The sequence below is a fragment of the Acomys russatus genome, chromosome 25 (genome assembly GCF_903995435.1).
Source record: "Acomys russatus chromosome 25, mAcoRus1.1, whole genome shotgun sequence".
In the NCBI taxonomy this organism is placed as follows: domain Eukaryota; kingdom Metazoa; phylum Chordata; class Mammalia; order Rodentia; family Muridae; genus Acomys; species Acomys russatus.
The window spans coordinates 32,316,411-32,332,709 of NC_067161.1; the positions used below are offsets into that span (position 1 = coordinate 32,316,411).

General features: G+C 44.8%; 1 protein-coding gene and 1 long non-coding RNA gene across 3 annotated transcripts; one reads left to right on the forward strand and one right to left on the reverse strand.

The window, feature by feature from the left end:
- Positions 1-371: 371 nt before the first annotated feature.
- On the forward strand, positions 372-9,518 carry LOC127208304 (zinc finger protein 354A). Of its 2 annotated transcripts, none has more exons than XM_051167705.1 (4): positions 372-413; positions 1,563-1,689; positions 2,173-2,271; positions 7,861-9,518. In XM_051167705.1, the coding sequence occupies exons 1-4, from the start codon at positions 381-383 to the stop codon at positions 9,327-9,329; spliced, it is 1,728 nt and encodes a 575-aa protein (XP_051023662.1). In that variant the 5' UTR covers positions 372-380; the 3' UTR covers positions 9,330-9,518. The 2 variants fall into 2 exon arrangements, with proteins under 2 accessions (XP_051023662.1, XP_051023663.1); XM_051167706.1 differs by having other exon boundaries at positions 2,176-2,271.
- Positions 9,519-13,527: 4,009 nt separating this feature from the next.
- LOC127208369 (uncharacterized) lies at positions 13,528-14,035 on the reverse strand. Its single transcript, XR_007833093.1, has 3 exons — positions 13,948-14,035; positions 13,614-13,695; positions 13,528-13,577 (listed from the first exon to the last, which is right to left on the reverse strand). It is a non-coding gene; the product is annotated as an uncharacterized LOC127208369 (long non-coding RNA).
- Positions 14,036-16,299: the final 2,264 nt, after the last annotated feature.

The following is a 16,299-nucleotide window of genomic DNA, read 5'->3' on the forward strand; positions in this document are numbered from 1 at the left end:
AGGAGTACTGTCCCTGCCGGTGGTCAGATTTATGCATCCTCACTGTGGCCGACCTCTGGCCTCTGTTTCTTGTCTGAAGGGGACAGGCAGCGACAGCGGAGATGTGAACAGTGTTGGGGTGATGCCTGACACATGATGGCTTAGTGAGTCCCCCACTGTGATGGAGTCCAGTGTCACCTGAGTCTTTCTGGAAATGCACAGACAGGAAGGCTGGTGACCTCTGGATCCAATGATGCCCACCCCTAGCTCCCACTTGGGACGCTTTGGGAAGTGTGGCTTCTGAGAGGTGCGAAGCAACAGGTGCTACCCTGTTTTGTTTTTTCTTCCCTCAGATCCTCCTTCATCCTCACCCATCTTTGGAAGAAACCAGCAGAAAGAACATGGCTCCTGAGCAAGGAGAATCGAGGTCTCAGGTAAGCATCTTGTCATTTCACTTCTTAGAGGAAGGGGGGGGGGGGGTTGTGGGGGGGGTTGTTTGCTTGTTTTTTTTTTCCCTTCCTCACAGTTCTCCACACGGTTCGGCCTCCTCTAGGATTTAGAGCCCATGGCCTCCTTGGAGGAGTTGGTCCTCCTAACGTGCGTAGTGGATGCTGTGGAAAGCACACCCTGTGTTCACAATTCTAGTCTTCTGGGTTTCTTTCTTTCTTTCTTTCTTTTTTTAAGTTTTTGTTTTGTTTTTGTTTTTTACGTTTTTCGAGACAGGGTTTCTGTGTAACAGTCCTGGCTTTCCTGGACTCCCGTTTGTAGACCGGGCTGACCTCAAACTCACAGAGATCCACCTGCCTCTGCCTCCCAAGTGCTGGGATTAAAGGCGTGCACCACCACTGTGTGGCAGTCTTCTGTATTTTTAAAAAATTACTTTATTCACTTTACATGCCGACAGTAGCCTCCTCTCCTCAGGCCCCACCTTCCCTCCCTCTTCTCTCTCTTCCCCCTCCCCCTCGCCTCAGCAAAGGGGATTCACACACACACACACACACACACACACACACACTAGCACAGCAAGTTGAATCAGGACAGAGAGCATTCTCTTCCCCTGTGGCCTGGCGAGGGGGAAGTGCTCAGCTATTGCTGCCTGATCTCAGTCTGGAGTATGCCTACAAATCCCACAAGTAACATGCCGGGTGCCCTGGGACAGAGCACATATACACACTTGACAAAATTCCTTCCTGGCCCTGCCTCGGCACTCATCTGTGTTTCTTTCTCTGCTCTTACCAAGGTTGACTGTTTTCTTTTCCTGACAGTCCTTACATTGCTCCCCAGCCCTCTCCAGCCCGTGGTGACTTGTTTTCCTCCCTTTATTTTATGTTTTATCTCGTGCTTGTACAACTCCTTTGAACTTTTTTGTCACGTGTATGTATAAATGATATGGTGTGCATGCGTGCATATATGTTCATTCTCATGTGCTTGGTCATAGGCACATCTGTGTGTGAGTACGTGCATGTACACACGTGTGTGAAAGCCTGAGACTATAGGGTGACTTCTCTCATGGGTCGTCAGCTCTTTTGAGTCAGGGTCTCTTACTTGTCCTCAGGGCTCATGGAGTTGGCTTCTCCTCACAGGTGCCAGTGACATTTGAAGATGTGGCCGTGCTCTTTACTCGGGATGAGTGGAAGAAGCTGGATCCCTCCCAGAGAAGCCTGTACCGCGAGGTGATGCTGGAGAACTACAGCAACCTGGCCTCGCTGGGTGAGGAGACTCCCTGTGGGCAGAGATGCAGCCGCGAGGGCCCCGCACTTGCTTCCCTGGACGGAGGCTGTGGTCACTGGGAAACCATAGCTGGGGCTTAGCTTTAGGGTTACACAAATGGGTCCTCATAAGTAAGTCCTGACACATACGTCTCACAGCAGGCCTGGCACTGCCTGTGTTCAGTGGAGGAGGTGCCAGCGAGAACATCGCTTCCCTTAGTATAAAACAGAAAAAGGTTCTTTATGGTTTAGGCATCTTCCCCACCAGCAACTACTCTGTGCTTGCTCGCTTCTTGTCCTGACAGAGAGCTTTGTTCCACCTCTCTTCCTGTTGCCTTTGCTAGAGGTCTGCATACTTTCACTGCAAAGGGTGGTGTGGGGTAAACATTTTAGATTTCACCCTGTTTCTGCAACTTAATAAGAGGGTTTCGCAGGCTTCTGTGCTTGGCTGGCCTATAGTTAACGAGTTGATTTTGTCTACAAGCAGGATTCCCATTCGCCAAACCAAAAGTGATCGCCCTGCTGCAGCAAGGAGAGGATCCCTGGAAAGTGGAGAAAGAAGGTCCTGGAGGCTTCTCTCTCGGTGAGTGGGTGTGCAGGCCTGTCAGTCTTGGCAGGGCTCAGTGCGGTGAGTCAGGAGAGGGAAACGTCCTCAGGTTCTTGAACCACAAGAAGTGATCAGAGGCTGGGATGGAGGTCAGTGATAACAACACCTGCTTGGCACCCACAAAGCCCTGGGTTCAGTGCACTCGCGCGCACAGACATACACATACTCAACCAACCAAAACAACACACACACACACACTCAACCAACCAAAACAACACACACACAATCAACCAAAACAATACACACACACACACACACACACACACACACACACACACACACACACATTCAACCAACCAAAACAACCCAGTAAGTTTTCAGTGAATTAAATAGGAGCAAGGGTGGGTAAACTGAAGCTGAAGTCTGGACCCTGCTCCCTTTAATTCCTTCCTAATCATGTCCCCAATAAGTTTCCTGGGATCCATCCTTTTTGTTGGTTGTTTCTGAGGAGGACTGCGTTTTCAGAGACCATTTAAGACGATGTATATTTAAGAGATTTTAAAGAACTCACTTAGGCTGAAGTTCAAAGTGTAAAGGAAAAGGAAATGAAGGAAATGACGTAAGAGGGCTACGTGCCTTGGTGCAGTTCTGAGAGCTGCGTTCTGCATGCAGACAGCTGGAAGTATCTGGAATGTAAATGGCCGTTGTGTACTCTCTGATAGCTTTGGGATGGCTGGTTCTAATCAGAAACTGTTCAAAGGTCTCTTAGTGAAACAGCTGAAGAGACTGTGGTGTGTCCTTGTGCTGGCACCCATCGTCACAGTGATAAAGACAGCTTGAGAGAGTGTCAGGGAGTGAGGCAAGTTTCAGAGCACCATTGAGGTTACCATTAGGTTGGAAAAAAATTGTGTGCTTAAAAAAATTGTGTGTGTGTGTGTGTGCATGTATGTGTGTGTGTGTGTGTGTGTGTGTGTGCTTGCTATACATGTGAGCATAGAGAAAAGTATTCAGAGGCAGTGTCCCCTTTAAAATTAATCTGGGTTTAAAGGTCTTTATTTCCATATAATGTTTCAAATGTTTACCAAGAGCTGTTACATTCAGGAAGTCTGTGACATGCACTGTGGGGGTGGACTGAAGGTGAGACACAGCCAGGGAACCTTAGGGAGTTACTCCAAGAATGACGGTAGAAAGCTAGAGGCATCTAGATGAAGGCCCCTGCTTCAGGAGTCTAGAGAGACCCCGTTTGCCGAGTTGGGGTGGGGATGGTTTTCACTCTAGATGTGAGTGAAGTACTTGGGTACAGATCTCTGGTGGGGAATTCTATAAGGAACTCATCTGTGAGGCCAGAGCCCTTGAAGCCTGGGGCTGACCAGGTGGGAGTAGGAAGGATCCTGGGAAACTGTTTTTTGCAAGGTGAGCCTGACCTGAAGGGACGCACCAGAGAGTTGGTTGCTATGGTGATAGAAACTTAGGGCTGAAGAGTCAGGGAAGCCCTCTCAGTGGTGAACCAGGACTACCACTGTGGGCTTTCACTTGCTTAACAAGTATGTGCTAGGTGCCTGCAAAGTGGAACTAGATGGACTAGGCAGGGCCTTGCTCTTGTGGAGTGCTTGCTGCAGGGAGCAGAAGAAAGAAACCAAGCATCCTCAGCCAGCCATGTGGAAAAGTCTAACGAGGACGAGTAGAGAGAGACACAGAGTGCTCCAGGTGCAGGGCAGGAGCCACGGGAACCCCCCCCCCCCCATATTACATGGGCTGATCTGAGGATTTGAGAGTCTACACAGGGCTGAGTCCTGAGCAGCCTGGAGCTGGTCCTTGCTTGAGGGCAGGGGTGTGGGAGGAGAGGAACTGGGGTGGATCTGAGCCGTCAGGTCAGTCAGTGAGCCTGGGCCTAGAGAAGAGCCACATGGGAGAGCACCCTGTCCTCCCACAGCCCTCATGTTACATGAGAGCCTTTCTTCTCTACTCGAAAGTGGTCACTTCTGAGATGGCAGCCACCACTGTCTTTTACATTCTCATTTATGTAGAAACTGCCAGAGGCCACCCCAAAGTAAACAGAACACAGGTAGTTGAGATGTCTGAAGGGAGAGGAATTAGCCTAAGCAGAGTAGATCTGCAGTTCAGAGCTGTTCTGGGAGAGAATATGTTGAATATGTATTAATTCTAGAAGACTATGATAATTCTGCTAGTTCCCCAATAATTGAGACAGAGACCATAAGCAAGCCTTAAGCACAATAACTGGGCAGGTACAATTAAAACTAGTTTTCTAAACTAGTCTGGCTACCTCCCAGCTGCATCCCTGAGCTGCTTGTCAGTATGTCATCCTGTCTGAGCTGGATCTGCTACATCAGGCCATATTCTTTCCATCACCTTCCTTCTTCTTCCTCTCCTGGCCTCGTGGTCCCTACTGAGACCCCCAGTCCAGGAACTGAAGCGCTGTCTACGTTTTCTGCCCAGTTACAGGCTATCCAGCCTATTTTCCTAACCAATCAGAGAATATTGGGGAGCAAAGTTTATACAGCATCATGCGGTGTATGTGAGCATGCACTCGTCTGGGCTGCAACCAGATCTTGGGGCCCAGAATTTTGCATTTATATACAAAGCACCAGACCAGCCCCCAACACTGGGATACCTGATGAAATGGCCACCTGCCTTCCTCAGCTCTGGGGAAGACTGATGGAGGGAAGTCTGAGTAGACACTGGAGCTGCTTTCTGCTTCATTCTGTGTAGGGGAGTTGACTGTGTAGCCCCGGCTGGCATTGAACTCTAGGTTTTCCCTACTTCAGTCTCGTGAGTACTGAGATCTTAACTGTGATGCTCTGTACCTCTTGATGAATGGCTGTCCTTTCTTCCTCTCAAAAGTGGCCTTGAGTGGGAAGCCTAGGCATGCTCATGTGTCTATGATATGCCTGGACTCCAGTGAGGTGCCGTCTCAGCCGGAGCTCACAGCCCACAAGTGCAGTTGAAGGACCTGGACATCCTTGCCGAGGATCATGATGTCAGACACCTCAAATTTGAACCTGCATACAGTGGAATTAACTTTACCAGTAGTTAGAATAAAGATATACAGACTTGTTAATTTTTATCATAGCTTAGGCCTTAGCTTGGACTACCTCCCAGCTAGCTCATCTAACTTAGTTAACCTGCTATTGTAATCCACAACCTGCTAGCTGAAACCACCTGTGTGTCGTGTAGGTTTGGTTCACACGCAAATGCAGAACTAGTCTGAAATTCAGACATTTTTAGGCCTAGAAATGATCTAGTGATCACATCTCCAGTGAGATGGGATGTGAGAGATTGCTTCTCCTGCCTTGTCTTTGCCTGTGACATCTTTAATGTCAGAAGCCACTGAGAATGTGCTGAACTGTGAGGGCTCATCAGTCACTTGCTGTACCGTCAGTGAAGTCTCTGGGTTGTGTCTGTTCAGGGGAAGGGCAGCTTTTTCTGATTTTACACAGGGGTTACCTCAGAGGTTAGCAACAGCCCTAAATCATCTCATATTGCTCCCATGCTCAAAACTAGTGACATCCATCCATGGGGTGCAAGCCAGAGCCCTCATCCTGGTCTTCACCCTTACCTCCTGTGCTGCCTCCTGGCTTTTGTCCCTGACTGTTTCTATCTGTGCCTTCTCTTTTCCTCAGTGGCCAAGAGCCCTGTGGTTGCCTTCCTCATATTCACAGGTTTCTGCCCTGTTGCCACTTTGTGGAACAGGCTCCACGTTTTCCCCTCAGCATGCGTATTTTCCTTCCACTCACAGCATAGCAGTATGTGCTCACGGTGGCTGGGCATTGCTCTAGCCTTAGTTTAGTGGAAGAGATGTAAGGGTTCATAGTGATGTGCCAGAGACACCACAGCTAATACAGCTGGGCGGCTTAAAACAATCAGAATTCATTGTCTTAATTCTGGAGGTTGAAAGGCCAAGGTAGAGATTATCCGTGTGTCTTCTCAGTGCAGTGATACCCACAATCCCTAGGGTTCTTAAGCTTGTAGCTGCGTCAGTCTTTCCTCCTCCTTGGCTCCCATTGTGTCCTCCTCTGTTGTTTCTGCAAAAATCAGGGGGGGGGGACACTTCAGGAAAGAGATCTGGAAACTTGCTTGGATATCAAAACTGACGCTTCTTTCAATCTGTGTAATCTGTTGCTGACCCTTTCAGATCCTGTCTTAAGTGTCAGAAAACTAACCAGCACTCACACCCCCATCTTTACCTGCACCCTCACTATCTAAGGAGGATTGTGATGGTTCTCTGTGCCCGTATTACCCACTTCTAGCTTGCATTTTTGTTATAGTAATGATCACATTGTATGATTTCTTCCTTTTTAAATACAAGTCTCACTCTAGTCCAAGCTACTGTGGAACTTACTATGTAGCACAGGCTGGCCTTGAACTAACAGCAGTCCTCTTGCTAAGGCAAGGACTCCTGGGTACTGAGATTGCAGGCATGATCTACATGCCCACCAATGACTACATAATAATTTCTTTATTTCTGTGCTAAGCTATAAACTTATTGAGGCTCAACAATGCTGGGTTGAAGTCTAGGTACTTTTGCTTGTTTGTTTAATAAATTAATAAAATGAGGAATCAGTGCCTTCTAAAGTAACAAGAGGAACTCTATGTGTTGCAGAGTGGATTTAGTTCTTATAGGAAACAGTACTGGAAAAATGAGACACTAGGGTCAGAGGAACAGTGAGAGTAAATTACAGTGGTCTCTCTGGAATAAGATCCTGAACTTGGATTAGTGACAGTTGTTAGAAATATTTCACTGGTGGAATTTAAGAGAATTCGTTGATGGTCTAGATGTGTATATTGGGCATAGGAGATTGAAAGAAGAAAATTTAAATGTATGGAAAAGCTACAGAAAAGTTTACAGCGTCAGTCTAAACTGAGAACCAGAAAAGGCCTTGAAAAGTAAATGCTTCGGGCTCAAGAGATGGTTCTGTAGTTAAGAGTGCTTGCTGCTCCTGTAGAGACCTGAAATTTGACCCCTAGTACCTTCATTGAGTGGCTTACAACTGGTCATAACTTCAGCTCCAGGAATCTAGTGCCCTCCTCTGGCATCCATAGGCACTGTACTCACATGACTGTACACACATATACATAAAATAAGTTACTTTGGTAAAAACAGTGTACAAGAACAGTCTGCCAAAGGCAGAGAGTGCAGAAAGACTGAAGACACAAACAGGCACAGAACTGCACAAAGTGTAAATTACTGTGAACTTGCCCAAGATGAGGGCACATCTTGGGTAGTAGCAAGGATTCTCACAGTAAACATTTGAATTGAATCTGTAAGGTACTATTGGCAGGGGAAAAAAGAGGGCAAACTTAGCAGATAACAATGCAGGTGACTATCACTGGCTGTCTGGATTCTGGATTCTGCTTTCCCAGCGTCTTGTCCCAGGTTAATCACCCTCCTGAAATGGGTTTTCCTTGTCTCTTCTTCACTCCACTAGTTGCATTGCTATCAGTTATGTTTCTATACTGACTCATCTATTCCACCCTCAATATTTTTAACCACAAACAAAGACTGTATTTAAACAACGTTAGTGTTTATTCACTCTATACATCTAGTCTTGGTAGTCAATTTTTATATTATAAGAAACATCTTTGGTTTCTTTTTTCCCTTCGTAGGATTGAAGTGTAATTACAGAACCACTAAATCAACTCAAACGCAAGACTCTTCATTTCAGGAGCTGATTATGAGAAAATCTAAAAGAAATGAACCTTTGAACATGAAGTCAGAAAAACTTTTCATATTTGAAGGTAAATTAGAAGAAAAGCAAGAATTGACTATAGAAAGAAACTGTAAAAACAATGAATTTAGCCCAAAGTCCCACAGAGAAAAAAGATCCCCAGAATGTGAAAAACAAAACACTTTCAAGCCGATATCATATTTATCTGATCAACCAGACATCACACCTGACAAACGCTATAAGTGTAGTTTGTGTGAGAAAACTTTCATCAACACCTCATCCCTTCGTAAACATGAAAAAAACCATAGTGGAGAGAAATTATTTAAATGCAAAGAGTGTTCAAAAGCCTTTAGCCAAAGTTCAGCCCTTATTCAACATCAAATAACTCATACTGGAGAGAAACCCTACATATGTAAAGAATGTGGGAAAGCCTTTACTCTCAGTACCTCCCTTTATAAACACCTAAGAACCCACACTGTAGAAAAATCCTACAGATGTAAGGAATGTGGCAAATCCTTTGGCCGAAGGTCGTGTCTTTTTTTGCATCAAAAAATCCATGCCCAAGAAAATCCTCATAAATATAACCCAGGTAGGAAAGCATTCACTTCCCTTTCAGGATGCCAGAGAATTCATTCCAGAAAAAAGACCTACGTGTGCAATGAATGTGGCAACACCTTTAAGTCTAGCTCATCCCTCCGTTATCATCAGAGAATCCACACTGGAGAGAAACCTTTCAAGTGTAGCGAATGTGGCAGAGCCTTCAGTCAGAGTGCATCTCTGATTCAACACGAAAGAATCCACACGGGAGAAAAGCCCTACAGATGTAATGAATGCGGGAAAGGCTTCACTTCTATCTCAAGGCTCAATAGACACCGAATAATTCATACAGGAGAGAAGTTTTATAACTGCAGTGAGTGTGGCAAAGCCTTAAGTTCCCATTCAACTCTCATCATTCATGAGAGAATTCACACCGGAGAGAAACCATGTAAATGCAAGGTTTGTGGGAAAGCCTTCAGACAGAGTTCAGCTCTGATCCAGCATCAGAGAATGCACACTGGAGAAAGACCCTATAAATGTACCGAGTGTGGGAAAACGTTCAGGTGTAACTCGTCCCTGAGTAACCACCAGCGAATCCACACTGGAGAGAAACCTTATCGATGCCAGGAATGTGGGATGTCCTTTGGCCAAAGTTCAGCTCTTATTCAGCACCGAAGGATTCACACAGGAGAGAAGCCCTTTGAGTGTAGCACGTGTGGGAAAACCTTCAGGCAAAGCTCGTCACGCATTGCACATCAGCGAATTCATACTGGAGAGAAGCCCTATGAGTGTAACACATGTGGGAAACTTTTCAACCATAGGTCATCCCTTACCAATCATTTTAAAATTCATGTGGATGAGGACCCGTAAAAAATAAATTTGCATGTGTAACAGCCTGAAACCAAAGCTCTTCAGAGAATATGTGCTTGAGAGATGTAAGGAACTCAACAAATATAGGAGGGAAACCTATACTTGTTATCAGTTAAATTCCATGGATAAATTTTGTCTAACAGGTAAGAGGAAAGTATTCGTGCCTGCCCAACACTTTAAAAAAGTACTCCATATCCAGGTATATTACTGATACATGTAGCCCTAACTACTGACGTCCCTGAGACGTGACGATTGCTGAATTTGAAGCAGCCTGAGAAATCCTCAGGAGATCCCATCTCAAAAGACTAGTACCCTGAGACTAAGCCCTCACAGCTGAGTACCTTGCCTTCAGGTGTCTGTAAAATGGTGCTTTTCTTTTCTGCAGCAGTGTGTGAAAGATACAACTATAATCATTGGCATCAAAGTGAACAGAGGAGCGTGCTGGACTTCTCGTTAGCAAAACACTAAACTACACTGGTGATATTTTTGCATAACATTTTAATAGCATCCAAAAGGATCAAAGAAATTACACATTTTTTTAAGAAAAAAGAGCCAAAATGAAACATTAAAATGAACTGTAATCTACCTCTTATTCTCTGGGATATATCCTTTTCGTGACCTGATTTCAAATGTTCTCTGTGGATTTTATTAAAAATGGAAAATAAAAGGCTGGTCTCCTGGTTGTGCTGTGAATTGGAGATAGTCTACCCAGTTATTCTGTTCCTGGGAGCTTTTGTTGTTGCTGTTGTTTTGATTACTTTAAGATCATTTATTACTAAATTCTACCTGTGTAGGCTTTGACCTTTTCCAGACCTACTTTATTTGGGGATCTTTAATGCTTACAACCTCCCTTCCAACCCACCCACCCTAGACAGGAGAGAAAAGAGGCTAATGGGAACAGAAGTAGACCTTGTTGAATTCAGTTCCTGGGAGTGATTCCTTGGCATAGTTGGCAGGATTTCAGCAGACCAGCAATTCAACCAAAGTTGCTGCTGGAATGTGGAACAGCAGCTGGAACCCGGAGCCCTGAAGCATTCTCTGGAGTGATTCTCTCTAGGAGTGTCTTGAGGTAGTAATGAACAGCCAAACAATACCAAGACCCAAAAACAACCCACCTCCTGTCTTGAGCTCATATATATATATATATCCTTTCAGAATCTGTACTAAAATGTGTTTCATCTGGCAGAACCCAAGCCCCACACGAGGTGGTTCATGTTCTAGTGGGTAAACATTGCCTGCTGTAAGTCTGTTCCCCACCCCACACTTGGGATCAAAACAAAAACACGTTTACATCCATTACATATCCCTCTTTCTATTAAACTATACACAACAAAAATAATTATGAGAATTATCCTATAAAAGTTACATTAATAAGGACCAGTCCATTTGTAGTTGACAATCTTGGGGAAATTGTTCCACTATCTGTCCTATCCTACTGAGTCCTATCATAGTGTCCAAAGTTTTCCTAAATCAATTTATTATAAATTACATTTATCAACCTCTAAACATGTTTTTATCTTACACTAAAGCTTATTGTAAAGCTATGGCTATCTAGTCTTCAACCCCATCAGAGAACTAAGAAGGAAATATCCAATATGTAGGAAGTACAGGCAAGCAACTTCCAAAAGTATAGACAGGACCGAGAGAGTTGACTGCCTGGACAGTCACAGGTTTTTGCTATCATTGGGGCATCCAGTCTTCATCCTGCCAGCCCAAAATATCTGAGACTTTTGTCTGAAGCAGGAATTTTGAAAGACTGGCCCACCTAGTCTCTGCAAAGCTGGACAGCCAATTTCCTTTGGGCTAGTCCTTTTAATGTTGATATGCATGCAAATTCTTGAGGAAACAGTAGCTGAGGCAGTCTTTGAGGTTGAATCACCTGGGTTACCTGCTTTGTCTTCATTATTATCTTTTTTTTTTTTTTCTGAAAATAAGCAAACTTTTAAAAAGTATTAGTATAGGTACACTTCTACATATATATGTTACACAAGCTGTACAAATTATGTAAAGGTAAGTGCTCTTATTTTTGAGCAGGTGTAAGGCATCAGCTTTATGCATCTGTTTGCGCTGTAATGGCCATGCTGTGTGAGAGAACGGCTTGTCATGAGGACCAGGCAGCTCTTCAGATTCCCTTGCTGTAAGAACACACTCAGGTTTCATGAAGTAGGAGGTCTTCCCTGGTCACATCTAATCTTTATACGTTTTGTCAGTAACCATATTTTTTACTCCCTGTAGCTACATAAGCATAACCACATTCCCATCTCAGAACTGTTGCAGATTTTCAGTCCACTGTCAACAGATCTTTATAATAAATACATTGGTTGTCCTTGTTCCTCAGTTTTTTCCCCTCTCAGCTGCTGTTTCCCCTTTTTCACCAACATTAAGAAAATTCAAAGTTAAAAAAACAATATTTAATCTGTCCCTGAGGGTCTTTACCCTTCCTTTTTTGTTTAATAAGCATCTCTTTTATGGTATGATTAGCGCCTTTACAACAGCTTGTCCTGTAGGATTGTGTGGGATACCAGGAATGTGCTTTATATTATAATACGCAAACATTTCTTCATCTTGTGGAACACATATGCAGGAGAATTGTCAGTCTTAATTTGTGCAGGTATTCCCATGATTGCCATTATTTCCAATAACTGTGTAATTACACAATCTGCCTTTTCAGAACTTAAAGCAATTCCTCATTGAAGCCCTAAGTATGTATCAATGGTATGATTTATGTACCTTTGTTTTCCAAGTTCTGCAAAATGAAACACATCCATCTGCCAGATTTTGTTCCTTCTGGTACCCCTAGGGTTATTTTTGGTGGACAATGGAGTTTGGTTATACAAAGAACAGGTAGGACATTTTTTAATTATGTCTTTGGCTTGTTGTCAAGTAATAGAGAATTTTTTTCTTTAAACCTCTACTGTTAACATGATGCTTTTTATGAAATGTTGAGGCTTCTAACATGTTTCCTATTAGTACTTGGTCAGTTTCCTCATTTCCTTGTGCCAATGGTCCTGGTAAACCTGTATGAGACCGAATATGAGTAATATACAAAGTATAGTTTCTACTTCTGATAACCTGTTGCAGTCTATAAATAACAAAATCAATTCTGAGTTATCAGGAGTAAATTCAGCAGTTTCAATATGCAAAACAAGTCTTTCTGCATATTGAGAGTCAGTAATTATATTAAGAGATTCAGGAAAATCTAACAGCACCATAAAGATTGCATACAATTTGATTTTTATACTGAGGTATATGGGCTATTTTTCACCTTAGTTATTTTATCTGATTTATAACCTGCCATTTCCATCCTGTTTGCATCAGTACAGAAGGTTGGTGCATCTGGATTTGGTGTCTCTATACAATATGAGGAAGGATCCAGTTAGCTCTGTTTATAAACTGTATATGTTTGCACATCACCTGTCACCACCTGTCAGAAGGGCATGGGCACATCACCTGTCACCACCTGTCAAGAGGACATGTGCATATCACCTGTCATCACCTGTGAGGAGGACATGGGCACATCACCTGATATCACCTGTGAGGAGGACATGGGCACATCGCCTGTCCTCACCTGTCAGGAGGACATGGGCACATCACCTATCATCACCTGTCAGGAGGACATGAGCACATCACCTGTCATCACCTGTCAGGAGGACATGGGCACATCACCTGTCAATCAGGAGGACATGTGCATATTACCTGTCATCACCTGTCAGGAGGACATATGCACATCACCTGTCAGGAGGACATGGGCACATCACCTGTCAGGAGGACATGGGCACATCACCTGTCACCACCTGTCAGGAGGACATGGGCACATCACCTGTCATCACCTGTCAGGAGGACATGGGCACATCACCTGTTAGGAGGACATGGGCACATATCCTGTCAGGAGGACATGAGCACATCACCTGTCATCACCTGTCAGGAGGACATATGCACATCACCTGTCACCACCTGTCAGGAGGACATGTGCACATTACCTGTCATCACCTGTCAGGAGGACATATGCACATCATCTGTCAGGAGAACATGGGCACATCACCTGTCACTACCTGTCAGGAGGACATGGGCACATCACCTGTCATCACCTGTCAGGAGGACATATGCACATCACCTGTCATCACCTGTCAGGAGGACATGGGCACATCACCTGTCATCACCTGTCAGGGGGACATGGGCACATCACCTGTCAGGAGGACATGGGCACATCACCTGTCATCACCTGTCAGGAGGACATGGGCACATCACCTGTCATCACCTGTCAGGAGGACATGTGCACATCACCTGTCATCACCTGTCAGGAGGACATGGGCACATCACCTGTCATCACCTGTCAGGAGGACATGGGCACATCACCTGTCATCACCTGTCAGGAGGACATGGGCACATCACCTGTCATCACCTGTCAGGAGGACATGTGCACATCACCTATCATCACCTGTCAGGAGGGCATGGGCACATCACCTGTCATCACCTGTCAAGAGGACATGTGCACATCACCTGTCATCACCTGTCAGGAGGACATGGGCACATCACCTGTCATCACCTGTCAGGAGGACATGTGCACATCACCTATCATCACCTGTCAGGAGGGCATGGGCACATCACCTGTCACCACCTGTCAGGAGGACATGGGCACATCATGTCATAGCTCTGTGACTCTGAAACTGACAAAGACGAGCCGGAATTTGGTGGGAGCTGCTGCAGGCTCAGGGTTCTCATCTCTGGATGGCATGACATTAAAAGTTTTAACTACCATTCAGTTCGGAAGTGTGTCTCAACAAATGAGGGGAGATGGTGCCCTCTGAACCCCAGCCTAATTCACACCCCAGAATTTATCAGCACTTGGGAAATTATGTCAAGGAAGAAAGGAAAGAGAAGAAGGTGGAGATAGGGCTTGAGGAGGAATACTAGGAAAAGGAAGGAGAGGAAGAAGGAAGAAAGGTTGAGGCTCAGGGAGAGATGCAGGAAGGGAGAGAGAGAGGGAAGAAAGAAGTGAGAAAGTGGGAAGAATGGCTATAAAAATAGTAACTTTTATATAGTCTAATTTAAAATTTTTTTTCATTGTTTCTCCAGACAGGCCCGATTTTTTAAAAAGTGACAGCAAATAAGAAAGTATATTCCTGCAAAAAACAAGAGACCCTGAGGTGGTTTGACGATTTGTATGTTTACACACAAACTCTTCTGAGACCCGGGAAGACACCAACTATAGGGAGATGGAAAGGAAGTGCTTAGGAAGAGCGGCAGGCCAGGGGCACGCTCTGAACAAAGCACGCAGGAGGAACCAGTTAGAACGATGAACGCCACAAAGAGGCTCTGAGGAGGATGTGGTGTGAGGGGCATCCAATTTCAGTACTGTGAGGGCACAATCAAGAGGTTCACTTGAGTTTAAGGTCAGCCTGTGGTACACAGTGAGTTCCAGGACAGCCTGGGCTACATGCAGAGAGATTTCCCCCAAGATAAATATACTTTCAAAGAATGATTTGAGGGACTGGAGATGTAGCTCAGTTAATAGAGTGCTTACATAGCAGACATGAGACCCTGACGTCAGTCCCCAGTACCACATACACGGGGCGTGGTGGTGTGTGATCCCAGCCCTTTGGAGAAGGCAGCAGAAGGTTCAGCAGTTCAAATCTACAGTCACTGGGGAGAAGGGCTTCTGGGCACGCCTATGTAGGATTATTTTTTTCTTGTCTTTTTTTTATTTTTTAAATAATTTATTCAGATTGCATCCCGATTGTTATCCCCTCACTTGTGTCTTCCCATTTTCCCCTCCCTCCCTCTTTCACCCTATTCCCCTCCCCTAGAGCTGTTACAGAAGGGGACCTCCTCCCCCACTATATGGTCACAGCCTATCAGGTCTCATCTGGGTAGCCTGCTTCTCCTTCTTTTGAGTATCACCAGGCCTTCCCATCAAGGAGATGTGGTCGAATAGGGAGGACCAGGGTTTATGTTAGAGGTCATCCCCACTCTCCATCCAACTGTGGAGAATGCGCTGTTCATTGGTTAGATCTGAATAGGGGGTCTAGGTTTACTGCACGCATTGTCCTTGGTTGGTACAGCAGTTTGCACAGGCCTCCCTGGGTCCAGATTGGCCAGCCTTGATGGTCTTCTTGTAGGGTTCCTGGGCCTTCTAGGTCATTCTATCTCCCCATTCTTCCATACCACTCTCACCTGGAGTTCCAATAGCGAGTCCCAGTATCTGTCCCAATCCCCTGCTGAGTGAAGACTGTCAGAGGACATCCATATTGGGCTAGTATCCAATTATAAGTGAGTATATACCATTTGTGTCTTTCTGGGTCTGGGTTAACTCACTCAGGATGATCAGCCTGTAAATAAATGGGACCTCATGAAACTGAAAAGCATCTATAAGGCAAGGGACACTGTCACCAGAACAAAGCGACAGCCTACAGACTGAGAAAAGATCTTCACCACCCCTACATCTGATAAAGGGCTAATATCCAAAATATATAAAGAACTCAAGAAATTAAACACCAATAAACCAAATAACCCAATAGAGAAATGGGGTTCAAAGCTAAACAGAATGCTCAATGTCCTTAGTCATCAGAGAAATGCAAATCAAAATGACTCTGAGATTCCATCTTACACCTGTCAGAATGGCTAAGATCAAAAACTCAAGTGACAGCACATTTTGATGAGGATATGGAGAAAGGGGAACACTCCTTCATTGCTGATGGGAGTGCAAACTTGTACAACCACTTTGGAAACCAATCTGATGCCATCTCAGAAAACTGGGCATAGGGCTACCTCAAGACCCAGCTATTCCACTCCTTGGAATATACCTGAAAGATGCCCCACCACACAACAAGGACACCTGCTCAACTATGTTCATAGCAGCTTTATTCATAAAAGCCAGAATCTGGAAACAACCTAGACGTCCCTCAGTCGAAGAATGGATAAACAAACTATGGAATACTACTCAGCTATTACAAACAAGGAAACTTGAAAT